The sequence below is a fragment of the Stigmatopora argus genome, chromosome 23 (genome assembly GCF_051989625.1).
Source record: "Stigmatopora argus isolate UIUO_Sarg chromosome 23, RoL_Sarg_1.0, whole genome shotgun sequence".
NCBI classification, from domain to species: Eukaryota; Metazoa; Chordata; class Actinopteri; order Syngnathiformes; family Syngnathidae; genus Stigmatopora; species Stigmatopora argus.
This window is the reverse complement of record NC_135409.1, coordinates 2,173,340-2,188,056: the sequence shown is the minus strand read 5'-3', so window position 1 is coordinate 2,188,056 and position 14,717 is coordinate 2,173,340. Positions and strand designations below refer to the sequence as shown.

Sequence of the window (14,717 nt, the reverse complement as noted above, 5' to 3'; positions counted from 1 at the left end):
GCGACCCAAGTGAGGATAACGCGGTTCCAAAAATGACATGAGATAAAAAATAATTAACATATAATATCTCATTGTCTGCCATCGACGTGAAAAGAATGTGACGCATTTATGGAAATATTACACCCACGGATCTACATATACGTACATTTATGCATGCTGTAGGGCGTGTTTTGAACAATTGTTTTGCCTTAATTCATCGTCTAAAATGGCCGCCCCATTACACTGTATCGACAATTATGATCTGTTTTTACACTATAGTATAATTATCACAACGGGGCTAAAGATGCTCAAACACCTGAAAAACGTCATATAAAAGTAACACTGCTCCCAAACCATGATTCTTACTCGAGCTAGCTTGCACTTGCAACTGCTAACTATCGAAAAAAAATCTTCTGATGTAAACATTTCGCACGATGAAAAACAGAAGTGATTATTTACCTCCTTCCCATGAAACTGAGCAATACAACTTCTTCATATCTGCTGAGTTAACGAGGACTTAATTCCCTAAAATGACTAAGATAACTTCCTAACTTGATTAATAAGATTTAAAACAACACCTTGGCTTTATAGAGCAGATGTTTTGCTGTTGCTTTCTTTTAGGATGGGTGCAGAGCAGGTGATTAGTAATGAAAAGCAACATGGTACAATCAGGTGCACTTAATAATCGCCATGTTGAAAATCTAGTGGATCATTCCCTCTTGCGGACAAATTCTGCAACTGCAGCAACATTTCCTGCTTTGCTGTCGCTGGATCAGGAATCACACAGTGGATATAGAGTAAATACTTTACTTCTTTTTTCTAGGCTTGTTTACAGTATTTTTCAAATCGTGTTGCAACTCTATTCACTTATATGACCTTACAAAAGAAAAATTCAAACAAGCAAAGTTATATAACATTACTGTACATTATAAACAATATACAATAATGACCAGAAATAACAGGGGGGAAAGGTCACAGAACTAAGAATCTTGTCTTTGAGATGTTTGGACATAGTTCCCAAATATCACAGTTACTATATGTAAACAGTCCTCTTTTCACATTTCAAAAGCTTTCGCGTTGATTTGTGACTTCAAGTCAGCTCCCCTCTATAACAAACAATGGACCTTATTTCCAAACCTTGACAAGTAGAAAGTAAGTGCACACCGGCGAAACAACACTTAATCTATTTGACAAATGGAAAATGAACAGTGGAAAGAACAGTGAAAATTGAAATCACATTTGCATTCAAATCACTGGCTCCCGAAGCTCTGCATTATTGGGAAATTTGAAATAAGAGCTCTTAGAATTAGACAAATCGCTAAAAGTGGTTGATTTTTCCTAGAATAATAAGCATCAAATCTACATATTTTTCTCTCTCTTGGTCCTTACGTCAGTAGCAGCCATTTTGTTTGACCTCCTCAGCAGTCCGTCCCCGCTTTCCTCTGTTCACATTGAAATGTTTGCTACAAATAAGTTTTGGTCTCAATCCGAGCGAAACCAGCGCAGCGCGATGAATGCGGAATGCTGAAACGGCCATTTTGTTTCACCAGTTTCTCTCCTCCCGACTATTGTTTTGACCCTGACTTTACACAAAGATAACAACCCCAGGAAGAACTACATAGCGCACTGGCCTGAAAATAAGGGTGTCAAAACAACAGCCATTTGTTATGTTTTGATTCCCGCTTCCTGAGCGACGCACAAACAGGGTTGCCTCCCAAGGGGGGAGTTTCCATGGGAGTCTCCAGGTAATTATTAGTGTTTGGCTCTCCTCCCGATTCCCAGACAGAAATGATCATCCAACACATGTGAACGGGTTGTTGAGCGTGTGTGCGACCACCTTTTGAACTGAACTCGCCACATCGCGCAAAAAAAAAAAGTCTTCCCGCTGCGTCCCCTCGGAGGGCGCTCAATGCTTGTCGTGAGAGGCACTGAGTAAGTGGAGGAAGAGGGATCAGGGTCGGCATTGGGGTGGGGCTTATTCTGGTAGGCTCAACACGGTCACCGCGGGTTTCATCTTGAAGTACTGATTGAAGCGCAGAACTGCATATCTATGAAGGGAGAGAAGAGGATTAAGAGGGTACTCGTTTAACTCATTTTTGATTGGGAGAGGCAAACGTACGTTAAAATCTCACACTGGTTTATACACACTAATTAAACGATATAATCTTGTCAAAGAGTATTTTCAAAAAAATAAAGTATTAAGACTCAAAGATTCATAGCTGTTGAAATTCATTCATTCATTGAGCTGCTTATCCTAAAGGGTGGTGGGGGTGCTGGAGCCAAACCCAGGCAACAATAGGCAGTAGGCAATTGCACGCTAAAAGAAATTGAAGTACTGACTACAAGCTCAGTCTAATCTAATGCAGTAAAGTACCCGGTGAGGTGATAATAGGACTTTTAAGCGCAGAAGAATTAGTCCAACTTACTCCAGAAAGTCAAAGTCAATGGTGGAGAATTTGGCTTGAATCAGAGCCCAGAGAGCCCAGAAGAAATGTGATGCCTGCAAGGAGTAAAAAGATCTCATGATGGTTCTTAGCAAGATTCATACGCGAGACCAGCGGCAACAGTCACCTTTTTTCCATTAATGGGATTGTTTTTATTCAGAATATTTACACACAACGGCTTGCGGACGCCAAAGGACTCACCAGAGCAAAGCGGTTGACCTGCACATAAAGTGTCTCCACTTCCCTTTCGGTCACCTCGTTGCTGTGGCCTTTGTGCTCTTTGTAGGCTTCCAGGTAAGAACGCAGCCACTGCAACTGGAAAGGCCGCGAGGGGTAGTTTCTATAATCCACTTCGTTCAAACCTGAAGAAGAGAAATAAACAGTAAATTGACTAACTCCCCTCTGACTGTCCTGTTCTATTCTACAGTTACCAGCAAACTCATTGAAATGATTTCCAATGTCGAAGGCCTGGTAATTGTAGCCAGCATACTCGTAGTCAATAAACTTGACGTTTCCTGCAAGGAGAAGCAGTGTTGTTTACACAGAGGCACGGGATATCATGAAAATCATTATCATGTTTTTTTGTGTCCCTTTTGTTAACTCAGATGTCAGACTGTCGATTGGCTTTTCTGTCCAACTAAGGGGTGTCCAAAATAGGGCCGGCAGCCCACGTGCTTCCCACTACACAGTATTAATTGACCCCGCCCCCCTAGCAAATTATGAAGTAACAAATTCATAACGGCCCACAAAATAATCTTAGATTCAGTCCACATTCTATTGAATTTCTCAGATTTTGCACTAAATGGAGTGAGTCATTTAAAAAGTATCCATTATTACAGTAGTGCTGGCAGCGATCATTGGATCGCTGTCAGCCCTCCAAGTCAAAATGGATCAATGGCAGCCAATGAATACAAGTAATGTTAAAAACCCCAAAATTGAAGTGGTAAGATTTCAATTTGGCCCTTGTATCTTTGATTTTTTCTGAAAGCGACCCTCAGAGAAAAAAAGTTTGGACACCCCTGGTCCAACCGGACGTGGGGGTGGGGGACTCGGCGGTTCAAGAAAGAGTTTGCATTTTGAGAAGCTTTTGTGCAAATGTAAGTTAATACAGGGGGGAAAGAGTTATCTTCCGGCTGCGATAACACACTCAGTGAAAGGAGGAAAAAAACAGAGTCAGCACTAAAAGTTACAAAGGAAAGGAACATAACATGACACTTGCCAAGACTGGTTTGACAAGAATGCACAAGCGGAGGGGGGCGGGTGTCATAACAGTGAAGAGGATCTAATACATAAAAAGCACTTCCAGGTAAAATATTAGCAAAGTGAGGAACAAAAGGCAAGTGCGGTTACATAACGGCATAACTAGAGGCATGCGACAACAGCCATTTGACTGCACTTTGCACTTGTATCGTCAGAAGTTCCATCTCAAAATACAAACCCTTGCTTGACATGCTCAGTTGTGACAGAATAAGAATTTGGAAGGGAAGCCAAATGAACAGGATTAGCGGTCATGGCAAACATGATTTTTTTTTCTTTCAAGTTTTCTTTTGTTTGAGCTGATGCTGGACTACACAGAAAGACACTGAGGTGGGTTACCAGGTGGAGTGTGGGTCCTAGCGGGACACAACTGAACACCTCCAGGCAGTGGCTATAGCCCCCCCTGTGCAGCAGATGAAAAGGTTGGGGCAAACATCTTTCACACATGCTCACTGGCTCACTGACAAATTTCCCTTGTTTTCTCTCTGCACGAAATTCGAAGTCCATCCCCTTCTCCCGATGTGTCCTAACATTTTTTCGTAAACACGCCCCTCCAATGCTCCCGTCTCATTGTTCGGCGGCCAACCCAAACGCGTGACACCATTTTCCCGCTCCTCCAAACAACATCTTCTAAGTTGAAACGTAATTTCTCCCAAAGCAAAAAAAAATTAAAAAAATTAAAAAGTCATCAAAAATGTTCTTTCTCACATCCGACGTTGCGTCTTACCCGAGCTTGAAACACGATTCGGCAAACGTGCAATGGGAACAAAGTGGGCGTCGACCTAATCCGAGGACAATGACTACTTGTTTACCGGACAAAGCCATGGATTGTAGAAAAATGAACAGTTTGAGTCTGTTTTGCGGATGTGTGTTTCAGCTGGGTAAAATGCAGCTATATATAAGAGAAGACCAGGTTAAAGAAAAAAGGTGGTATCACCCGCTTGGCAAGAGGCCTAGTAATAAAAGTGAGGGAGGGATGGCATTGGAGGGCGCCATGGCTGCCATGACTTCCTACGCGAGTGAAGTTTGCCGCTCTCCATCGCCGCCTCAGCTGTTCCTCCTATGGGAGAGAGGCTAGACACAAGGAGCTGTGAGAATGGCCCCGCCCCTCGCCGCCATGGGACGAGGGGGCTGACAGCTGGGATGCACCCCGCCCTCATCACATACTCCGTTTCTCACCCTCACGTTCACTCCCGAGAATGTACTTTGTACCTTTTTTTTTTTTTTTTTACAGCTATTAGTAGGTTTGTGACGAGGCAAATGTGAGACAAATTCACCAAACGAAAATGTGGCACCAAGCTGACAATCACAGTAATTTACTGCCGTCATGCCAACAGTGAGTTAACATAAACTAAATTCAAATGTAGTAATTAACACTTATTTTAGATGTATTGCCATATTGATGAAAAAAGAAACTATACAAACTTACAATGAGAGTTGAAATAATGAACAGTTGAATTGCATTACTGTGTAATAATCAATTCTCAAGTCATAGTTAGTATACTTAATTTAAATGTGCTGCCATAATATAGAAATAAGAAACTATTCCAACACCGAGTCTATGAGTTAATTCAAAGTTGAAAGAATTAACTGAGATTAAATGCAATGAATTGTTGTTAAATAATGAATTCAAAAGCAGTATTAATCAGACTTGATTTTAAACTTACCATCATATTAATGCAATGAGACAACTCGCCCAGTCTTAGTAAAAACTATACTAAGTATGCTAAATGGCACTTATTGAAGTTTTTATTTATTTATTTATTTTAAAAATTTGGTGTCATTCAAATTGTCTCCACAGCCCAATATAATAAGTGAAATGTCTTGGGTGAGGAAGCTGCAATGCAGTTAACGACATCCTACCTGCGCGGAAGCGCTCGCCACACCACAAATCAGCCACACAACAAATGCGAGACGCGGCACCAGTCGTTGACTCACCGGCCTGCTTGTTGTAGATGATGTTTTTGCAAAGTAGGTCGTTGTGGCACAGCACCACAGGGGAGCCCAGCAACGACAAGCTCTGCTGGAGCCAAACGAGTTCCTCCCGCAGGCAACGCGGACTGGGCACTTCTGTGGTCAACCTGGAGCCGGAAGAAGTCAGAATGACACACGACAACATGGGCTATGCAAGTCGGCGCGTCAGTGTTTCCCTAACAATAATCGCTTGGGTGAAAACTCAGCGGTTGTTTGTTTTGGATATATTTTGTGAACTAACTCAAACAAGTTGTTATAGTGCCACTCAATGCCAACGTGCGTTTAAATGCTCATCTCTTAAAATATTGCATTGGACTGGGGGAGTGATGACTATTTTCCCTAATAATTACCATTTTTAATCTGATTCATAACTAACTTGTCTTGTTCAGAAAAGTGAAGTCAGAAGGATGATCGTAGTTATGGTTTGCAAATGTGCTAGCGGTTTTTTTTCAGGGTTTTATCTGTGGTTTCGCCCTTGTGGCGGTTTTGCAGACTCGCTCTGAAGGCCAAGGTCGTCGCTTCACATGCAGATAAGAGAATGCCAATGACAAAATTATACATCTTGGTGAAAGATTTTGGTGCTCACCTCGCATTCTTCTCGGGGTCCGCGAAGTACTTTGGGATAAGGGAGAAGTACTTGCCCATCTTCAGCCACAAGTCTGACTGGGGCACCCAGCCATTGTGAGCGTGAATGGCATGATACTTGGCGAGCTGTCTGGCGATGAGCCTGGTGATCCAGACAATGGGATTTCATGAATGCCAAAATAACTGGAGCATGGCTAGTTGTGTTTACCGTGTTGCCGGGTAATATGGCGGTTTATTATTCAAGCCCTTTTGGGTTTTTTTGTTATTTAGGTAAGAAAAAATGGTTACTGTCATTAAATCGCTTGAGACACGGGCTCTCACGCTTTTTTGCTCCAAGATCTACTTTTCAATAAGCCAAACTCCCGCCATCTACTTTGTTGTGAGGGTTAGAATTCAGGGCTAGGCAGAGCGACCAGTCCTGGAGGGCCGCATCAGGTGCAGCTTTTTGTTCCACAGACACTTTAACCAACGGGGGTTGTGCTGAAATGAGAAGCACCTTCCTGCAATCCACCAACATACCAAATTTGTGGAAAGGTGTCACATATGACTTACTGCAGGGGTGTTCAAACTTTTTTTTGCTACCAATAGTTCCTTGGCATCTACCGGTAGATCGCAATCTACGTACTGGCCCCCCTGGCTTACGGGATACCTGAAAACAGGCTGGCTGCGGATGTGCTCCGGTTCCAGAGCAGTTCCTTGCAGAAACTCGTAGCAGAGGCCATTGTTGAAGGTGCAGTAGAGACGTGGCGCGCAGCGGTGCGCGTGAAGCACTCGGAAACTCTTCACCTCGTTCTCTCGGTCGATCAGAAGCTCTGTTTTATTACCGTAGATGCGGACGAGTACCACGTCCTGCATGGCCGCACCCACGTAGCAGCCCAGCAACTTATTGGTGATACCGTCAGTGAAAAACTGGGAAGGCGAGAGTAGAGACTTCATTAGAAACATATGTCTACTTTTTTTGCATTGTTACATAACTTGAGGAAGTATGTTGGAATCAAGCCTGACTCTTTTGTTCTAGCCGTGCTGTGCAGGGGGGGTCAACATACCAGCCGCTAATTGTTATCTCTGTGAGGCACCGACTGGGAATGACAGGAATTTTATTTTCATGCCCACACATAGACTGGCTTTTTGCTGAGTTCCCCGTTTGTTTTTGTTTTTTTTCATTGCGGAAGATGGGGAAGAGGGTCAAGCGCGTGACTGACTTCATCCTGGCTGTGTTGACACCACAACCCTGCACACCCAAACTCTATGGCTGAGCGGCAGTGCAAAAATGCAGGTCAGCTCTTGAGTAGTATCAACCATTTTTGGTGCATTAGCAGAAAATGACCTTCATTCAATGCAAATTGACAGCAATTAGAGTTCAATGCTCTTCCGCTAGGGCGCAAAAAGTGCATATTTATATAGTTTAACCAGTTTTTTTGCGCAGTGCTATCTGCTTTCACACCAAGAGATGTTTGGAAATATTTGCAAGAAGAGTTTAAGTGTAGAGTGAAGAGTTTAGTGACGCAATCTGTCCAAAGAAAGCTCGGGAAGCTTTAGGTCGTGGCTTTGATATGACGCAGTTGCAAACAGCGCCAAGGAAATGTACCAGCAACACGACTGTAAGTAAACCACTAATACCTCGTTATGAACGAAATCATGATACACGCTTGGTATTCGACTTCCACAGTGGCCATTTTTTAAAGAAGGAAGTTGTCGTGACGAGACGACCAGCTTTCTTGAATTCGGTTTCACGATCTATATAACGTTTTGGTGACATCAAAAACTAAAACCAGAGGCAACTCCCACCTTTATTTTGACCTCCGCAGGTTTCCAGTTTGATCTCAGTTCTTTGACCAGCTTCAATGCACCGGTTCTGTAGTCTTTCTCCTCCACTGTCACGTCTATTTTAGGCACGGCAGGAGCCTCTTCTGGCACATGAATGTAGTTGGCCATATTTGGTTTTGATTCGTAGTATCCGCGTGGCAAAGTAACTGTTAAAAGCAAGAAGCGTAAGCAAAATGTGAAGAACGTTTGACAATCTTCTTCATATAATCCTAATGACTGAGGACAGTATGCGGCAACGCCTCTCCAAAAGCCCCCGCCCACTTAGTGGAAACGTTCGCCTGGTGCATGATGGGAAGCAACATCCAAGAGGCGCGCTCGATTCATTTCATGGCGTACCCAGAAATGAAGCGATACACCCACTCCTGTCAAATTTACCGAAACTTTCATGTTAAAAAACAGCTATCACGCCGTCTCAGCAAATTAATACGGTTTTTAAATCGGGAATATAACTTGTTGTCAGTTAAGACTCAAAACGGATTAATTAAACGTGCGTTCTTATGTAACTCAAGCCGGCACTTCCTGGTGTATACACTGAAACGCACACCAAATAAAGTCTCAACGGCGTGGGCTATTAACGTCACATCCGCCAGCCACTTCTGTTGACCTGAGTTGCGCATCAAAGTCTAGACGTTTTAAATGTCAGCTGCCAGGCTTTGGGAGCCAAGTAAGCGGATACAGAGACGGCGAATCCACCTTACCTAAAGAAATAGTTTTCCAGTGTCGTAGACGACCGTTTACCCATTCAGCGCTGGTCAAACCTGACCATTTTCCCAGGGTTGCTATGGAATATATGAGCATAACATGCAAATGTCAGCACCCCAAAACACTAAAATTCTTCGCCTAGTATTACTCATGTCATTAGGCTGAAACAGCATGTTCTCCACAGTTGGACACCCTGTCCTTACCCTTTCGGAAATAAGGTGCCTTTGTTTGGATCACAGGCTGAATAAGAATAGGAATAACATGTGATTCTCATCAAATAAGGAAGCACATGAGTCCTTTATGAAGTCATCAAGCACAATTGATTAAAGATTAACTCCAAATACTTAGTCGTCGTCTATTCCATGACATTACCCAAATCAAACACTCTTCTGCTGAGGCCCAACATGGATTTATTCCTGATAATTTGATGACACATGCCCCAACTATTTCATTATTTAAACTTCTACAACCACACAATCACAGGGGCAATTTATTCACTGCCAACATTGAAGACAAATGACCCGAGGCTGAAGAATTTGTTTTTTGCAGACATGTTACTTGACTTTTTGGGTGTTTTCTGGAAGATGTCAACAAAGACACATTTCAATGTCCTTTCAAGGCACAAGTCGGAGCTTAATGTGTTTTTGTACATTTCCTTAATCAAAGTAGTCTTCTATATCAACATCAGGGTTGAGCAGGTCCTCCCCATACTCCGTGAGATCCATTTGGTTCAAAATAAGGTTCTCAAATGTCTCTTCTAAGTCGGTTTCTCCGATGAGCACTGCTCCGACCATTCTGCCTGTCTGTAGGACCACCTGGGAAAAAAAAACACGAGTTTAGCGCAAAGATCATCGGATCAGGCTTCCATTTTAGTACAGTCACCTTGACATACTCCTGCCCTTTGGTGTAGCGCAAGAGTAGCTCATAGTCGGCTCCCAGCCCCTGCGCGTTGAACTTCCCGAGCAGGACGACCTGCAAATGGCGTTTGTGAGGATTGATGATTAACCAGACGGCGTAGGAAGCAAAAGTACTCCAACCTTGTAGTTGAAGAATTTAGTAATGTGCGAGAAGAGTTCGAAGCAGAAATCCAGCTCGATGGTTTCAGAGAGGACACGCGCGGCCATACATCGCCCGGCGTGCCACCCCATTTGGCGAGCTTGAGTCCACAAACGCATCTACACGCATCATGGTAGCGGCAAATATGAACACGCCATAATGATTTTAAATCCCATGCCGGCTTACCTGCTGCCACAGCGGACTGTGCTCCCAGGACGCCGTGCATACGTCCCCAGCGGCGTAAACGTCGGGCTCCGACGTCACCATGTGATCGTCCACTCGGAGGCCGCCGTCTTCCGCCAGAGTAAACTGAAGAAGGATGCATTCATGCCTTGTGTTATTATAGGGCTTTGAAATAGGATTTTTTGCGTATACGTTACTCACACTGTTGCCGTGGAGAAAGGGCTCCGTGTTGGGCGTCACGCCAGTTGCGCTCACGACAAAGTCACACCCAAATGTCTTGCCGTTGGTCAACTTTACGTAAACGGGCCACTTTTCTTCAGGTAAAAATGGGGGAAAATTTGAAAACACGTTTTGAAATGATTCATGTAGGTCACAATTTTTCAAACTGTTCTCACCGGTATCGAGTGCGTGTGTTTCCGATTGGGAATTGAGCATCTCCTCAGAGGTGAAGATCTTTTCCACCTCACACTGATATTCCACGGAGACTCTACGGGATGCCTGACCGCAAAAAAAGGGTCGACCAGTTTGATTTTCAAGATAAACAAACAAAGCTTTCGGTTCCCACCTCTTCAGCACCTTTAAGAACAAGCTCTCGGTGCCAGTCTGGACCCAGCGCGCTGCCGGGCTCCGTGTGCCCGGAACCGCGCCCTTGCCTGTGGCGATCTGAGGGGAAAAAAATGGCACACGTGAGTCGTCGGCGCGAGGAATAGCTGCTTTTAGAATAAGACCTGCTGTAAAAGTTTGGGCCTCGGTTGTGTAGCGAGATCGCTTGCACGGAGCAACTCGCTCCTGCTTGTCAGCGCCCAGCGACGGCGTCAGGAACTTTGCCGCTCCCGCATCAAAGAAGGCGTTACCGATGGCGGCGTCCTTCACGGCCCAGATCACCTGGCAGCCTTCCACTTCATACCTAAACAGGAGTTTTAGTCAATGTAAAGAGAAACTAGCAACCTCAAAAAAGTGTACTCACACTAACTCCAAGGCAATCCCTCCATTTCCAATGACGACTATCCTCTTGGCTTTAGTTAACTGCTTTTGAAACTCCTGAAATACAAGTGAATCCATGACTTTGAGTGCACTTAAGAGGAAATTTCAAATGGATAGAGGTACCTGAGCACTGTCCGTGTCACGAATGCCCAGCACATATGGCTTGTCGTGGCTTAGCAGCTTCGGTATGGCCCCGCTGCAGATGCACAGCAACTCATAGCCATAAATGTGTCCATCTTCAGTTTCTACAAGCTGTTAATCATGAAAATTAGTCTTGAATAATGCATATTCTTTTCCACGGGGTTTGGCGTTTTGAGCATGAATCCACAAGGTGGAGATATTTGACAAAGCAAATGAGGGACAAGGAGTGGCGAATTTAATTAAATCCTTTGTGAACGGAAGGAAAATGAATGACCGTAATGATGTCATCAATATGTAATCAAATATATTTTTATGTAGTAATCATTGATGCATTTTAATGTTTCTATTTTTCCCCATTTGTATTGATCATAACTCTCTGCAAAGTACTTCTTCTATTATTTCAACATTTGTTAATGTTGAAAACATGTTAATGTATATAATACATTACATTATACATTCGATTTGAAATGTATTAGTAGATGTTGAAATACATTTACAAAGAAATCCTGAAATAATAACATAGTTAGTAGAAAGGCTACATCTTTAATTTTGCTTATTCTTGCCCTCCATAGTTTTGAAGCAGGTGGGTCATTCTCAAAATAATAAATTGTCTGTTATTGTAGGAAAAATCCTTACATGCGATTGTGTGTGCAGTCTTTTAACAGGAGAGTGAATGACGGTCAAATTGGAGTATTTTTCTTCCAGAACACTGGCCGGTTGCTCCTCCACATCAAACTCCTCCAAAACCTTGGCCACCTTTTAAAGATGTAAAGCATGTCATGATTTACCATTATAAAAATATAATAAAAAACCTTTAAATTTTTCAGGGCGATTGACCAAGATCAAAGATCAAATCATCAAATCAGGAGTCACTTTTTCCTTCTAATTGAAATGTGTCATTCCCTAGGAGGGTTTCCTCCCAATTTAAATTTAAATTAAATGTCTGTTTCTGTCGAACCTGCTTATAGTTGGTCACTGCCTTGATGTGGGGACCTGCAGTAATCAAGGCGACGTCATCTGACGGTAAACTGTATGACAACTGGCAATACAAATACGCAGGAAAATCATCTTTAGCAATATTACGCATTTAGAACAGCTGATAATACTTCACCTGCTCAACACAGGTTACGCCCGCAATACCGCCACCGATGACCACAAACTTGAACGTTTTGCGTATTTTACTGTCCATGGCGCAGAATTCTTGATTAAAAATAAATGAATTATTGCAAACTGTGACTCATTTTTGGATACCGTCAACTTACTTCCTTGTTTACACAAACTACGGAACACGATAAGGATTTTTACAGCAACTACGGCAAGTGGGAAGAAGGAAGAAAGATTTTACGCGATTTATATATATATATATATATATAAGTGGTGGGCCGTCAGGGCCTTCAAGGCCTTCTCTGCTGGCCTAAGAAATATCTGAATCATTATATTTTGTCCATCAATACTTATTATTCCAAATGGTCTGTTAGCTTCCTTTCATTGCTTTCCCCCCTGGTTGCACTGCTTCCAGATGTGTTTTCATATTGAAGCATTTAACCCAGGGGTCGGAAACCTTTTTGAAAGAGAGAGCCATAAACAATTCCTATTTTCAAATATTATTCCTTGAGATCCATAATCACAATTTAAAAGTAAAAACACATGAAAATGTGCGATTTTTTTTAGTCATTTTACAACTTTTAAAGTACAAAAAGTCTCTTAATTATTTTGACAACATTGTTAAGCTGTTGCTAATCAATGAATGTCAATGAGTTCAATGAGTATCAATGAGAGAATGAATGCAGAAGACTAATGAAAAAAAAATCAATGCCACAGTGCCGACGTGACGTTCCTATTGGTGCGTTCGGGACTCTTTTCTCTCACCACCGGTTTCCATATTTTAGCTCAGAGCCATACGCACCCATCAAAAGAGCCACATGTGGCTCCCGAGCCATAGCTTCCCTACCCCTGATTTAACCAATCACATTTCAGCCATTATTTGTTGCCAGATCAGATCTGCCTCAAAGCCTTCAAAATCAGTTCTGCGGGGTCTGCTGCATTAAACAAGACTGTTGCTTTTAACCAATCAGATTTCGAATTGGCAACCCCACAATGATTTTTCATAGGCATTGGCATTTTGCTGGCTGGGACATGTCATTGCTTTCAGCATCTATGATTGGCTAGTCGGCGGGCCAAAGCAGCTTGCTAAAATTAGCAGACCTAATTTTAGTGCATTTTTTGTCACCCCCCTGGCCTGGTTGTAATGTCTCAAAAGCTCCAGTATTTGTATTCAGCCAATAAATGCTGCTAGGAAGTGGATTTGACCTAATTTTAGTGCATTTTTTGTCATTTCACGTATGGACGTATCGACGTTCATTGCTGTCTTTTTACCGGGGAAATGATACTCTGGGCACTGTTCTGATGTCTAAAAAGCTCCAGTATTTGTATTTAATCAATAAATGCTGTTTTCGGCTGGATTTTACCCCATTTTCGGGCAATGTTTGCCCGTACGCCATTGACGTTCATTGATGTCTTTTCCCCGGAAAATTGGCCCCCTGGCCTGGTTTTAATGTCTGAAAAGCTCCAGTATTTGTATTTAATCATGAAATGCTGCTAGGAAGTGGATTTTACCCCATTTTTGTGCATTGATTTATTGATTATTTTTTATGTGTCGCAGCTCTAGCTGCAGTAGAGGTTTTATAGCCATAAAATAGTTTTTGAGGGTTGGAATGATAAGTTGAAGGCGCTACGAGAAAATGCACTGTGGTGTGCCATCAGAGCCTTCAAGGCCTTTTCTGCTGGCCTAAGAAATATCTGAATCACAGACGGATGTTAATTATATTTTGCCCATGAATACTTATTAAATAATTCCAAATTGTCTGTTGGCTTCCTTTCATTGCTTTTCACCTGGTTGCTTCCAGATGTGTGTTTTCATATTGAAGCATTTAACCAATCCCATTCAGCCATTATTTGTTGCCAGGGTCAGAAATCTGCCTCAAGACCTTCACAATCAGTTCTGCAGGCTTTGCTGCATTAAACAAGCGTCAATAAGACTGTTGCTTTAACCAATCAGAATTCGATTTGGTGACAACATGGCCTTCTCGCAGGTGTGGGGATACGTCATCGCTTTCACCAACCATGATTGGCTAGTGATAGAGTGGACTGGCCAGAGCTAGCAAGCTATATCTGTAGCGAGCTGCACAAGCAAATATATTGTTGTGTTGATTTAATAGCGGTTTTGTCAACCCGCAATGGTTGAAGGAGGATAACAAATGGATTTGTTTGCAGATTTACTGTCAAAGCCATTTTCAAGAAAAAAAGCTGGACATCATTAAGAAAGGTCGGACAACTCCAAAGCAAGCAGGCCTGTCACAACCGGGAACGAACATTTTCAGCACAAAATCGAATAAAAACGTATGCCAGAAATACGACAGGACAGGCTTGAATTTCAGCATTAACTTCGATGGCGATAGAAAAGAAGGAGGAAAGAAAGGAGGATGGATATTGTGTACAGGTAAAAAGGATTTTTGGTGAGTAAAATATGGCTATATTCCTAAATAATATTTCAATTGTATGAGGTTATTATTGATTATTTTTTAT

General features: G+C 42.5%; 2 protein-coding genes across 4 annotated transcripts; both read right to left on the bottom strand.

The window, feature by feature from the left end:
• Positions 1–770: 770 nt before the first annotated feature.
• Positions 771–8,334, bottom strand: etnk1 (ethanolamine kinase 1). The gene is made up of 8 exons (XM_077594223.1): positions 8,028–8,334; positions 6,889–7,148; positions 6,241–6,381; positions 5,619–5,761; positions 2,855–2,938; positions 2,625–2,785; positions 2,406–2,479; positions 771–2,027 (listed from the first exon to the last, which is right to left on the bottom strand). Exons 1-8 carry the CDS (start codon positions 8,172–8,174, stop codon positions 1,955–1,957), a joined length of 1,083 nt encoding a protein of 360 aa, XP_077450349.1. The 5' UTR covers positions 8,175–8,334; the 3' UTR covers positions 771–1,954.
• An 827-nt stretch (positions 8,335–9,161) lies between these two features.
• pyroxd1 (pyridine nucleotide-disulphide oxidoreductase domain 1) lies at positions 9,162–12,438 on the bottom strand. 3 transcript variants are annotated; one of them, XM_077594220.1, is made up of 13 exons: positions 12,244–12,433; positions 12,091–12,171; positions 11,769–11,888; positions 11,115–11,243; positions 10,975–11,048; positions 10,736–10,914; positions 10,573–10,670; positions 10,403–10,505; positions 10,209–10,321; positions 10,011–10,133; positions 9,806–9,943; positions 9,651–9,740; positions 9,162–9,583 (listed from the first exon to the last, which is right to left on the bottom strand). In XM_077594220.1, the coding sequence occupies exons 1-13, from the start codon at positions 12,319–12,321 to the stop codon at positions 9,425–9,427; spliced, it is 1,485 nt and encodes a 494-aa protein (XP_077450346.1). In that variant the 5' UTR covers positions 12,322–12,433; the 3' UTR covers positions 9,162–9,424. The 3 variants fall into 3 exon arrangements, with proteins under 3 accessions (XP_077450346.1, XP_077450347.1, XP_077450345.1); XM_077594221.1 differs by having other exon boundaries at positions 10,209–10,505; positions 10,573–10,632; positions 10,692–10,914; positions 12,244–12,438; XM_077594219.1 differs by having other exon boundaries at positions 10,209–10,505; positions 12,244–12,436.
• Between the last annotated feature and the right edge of the window lie 2,279 nt (positions 12,439–14,717).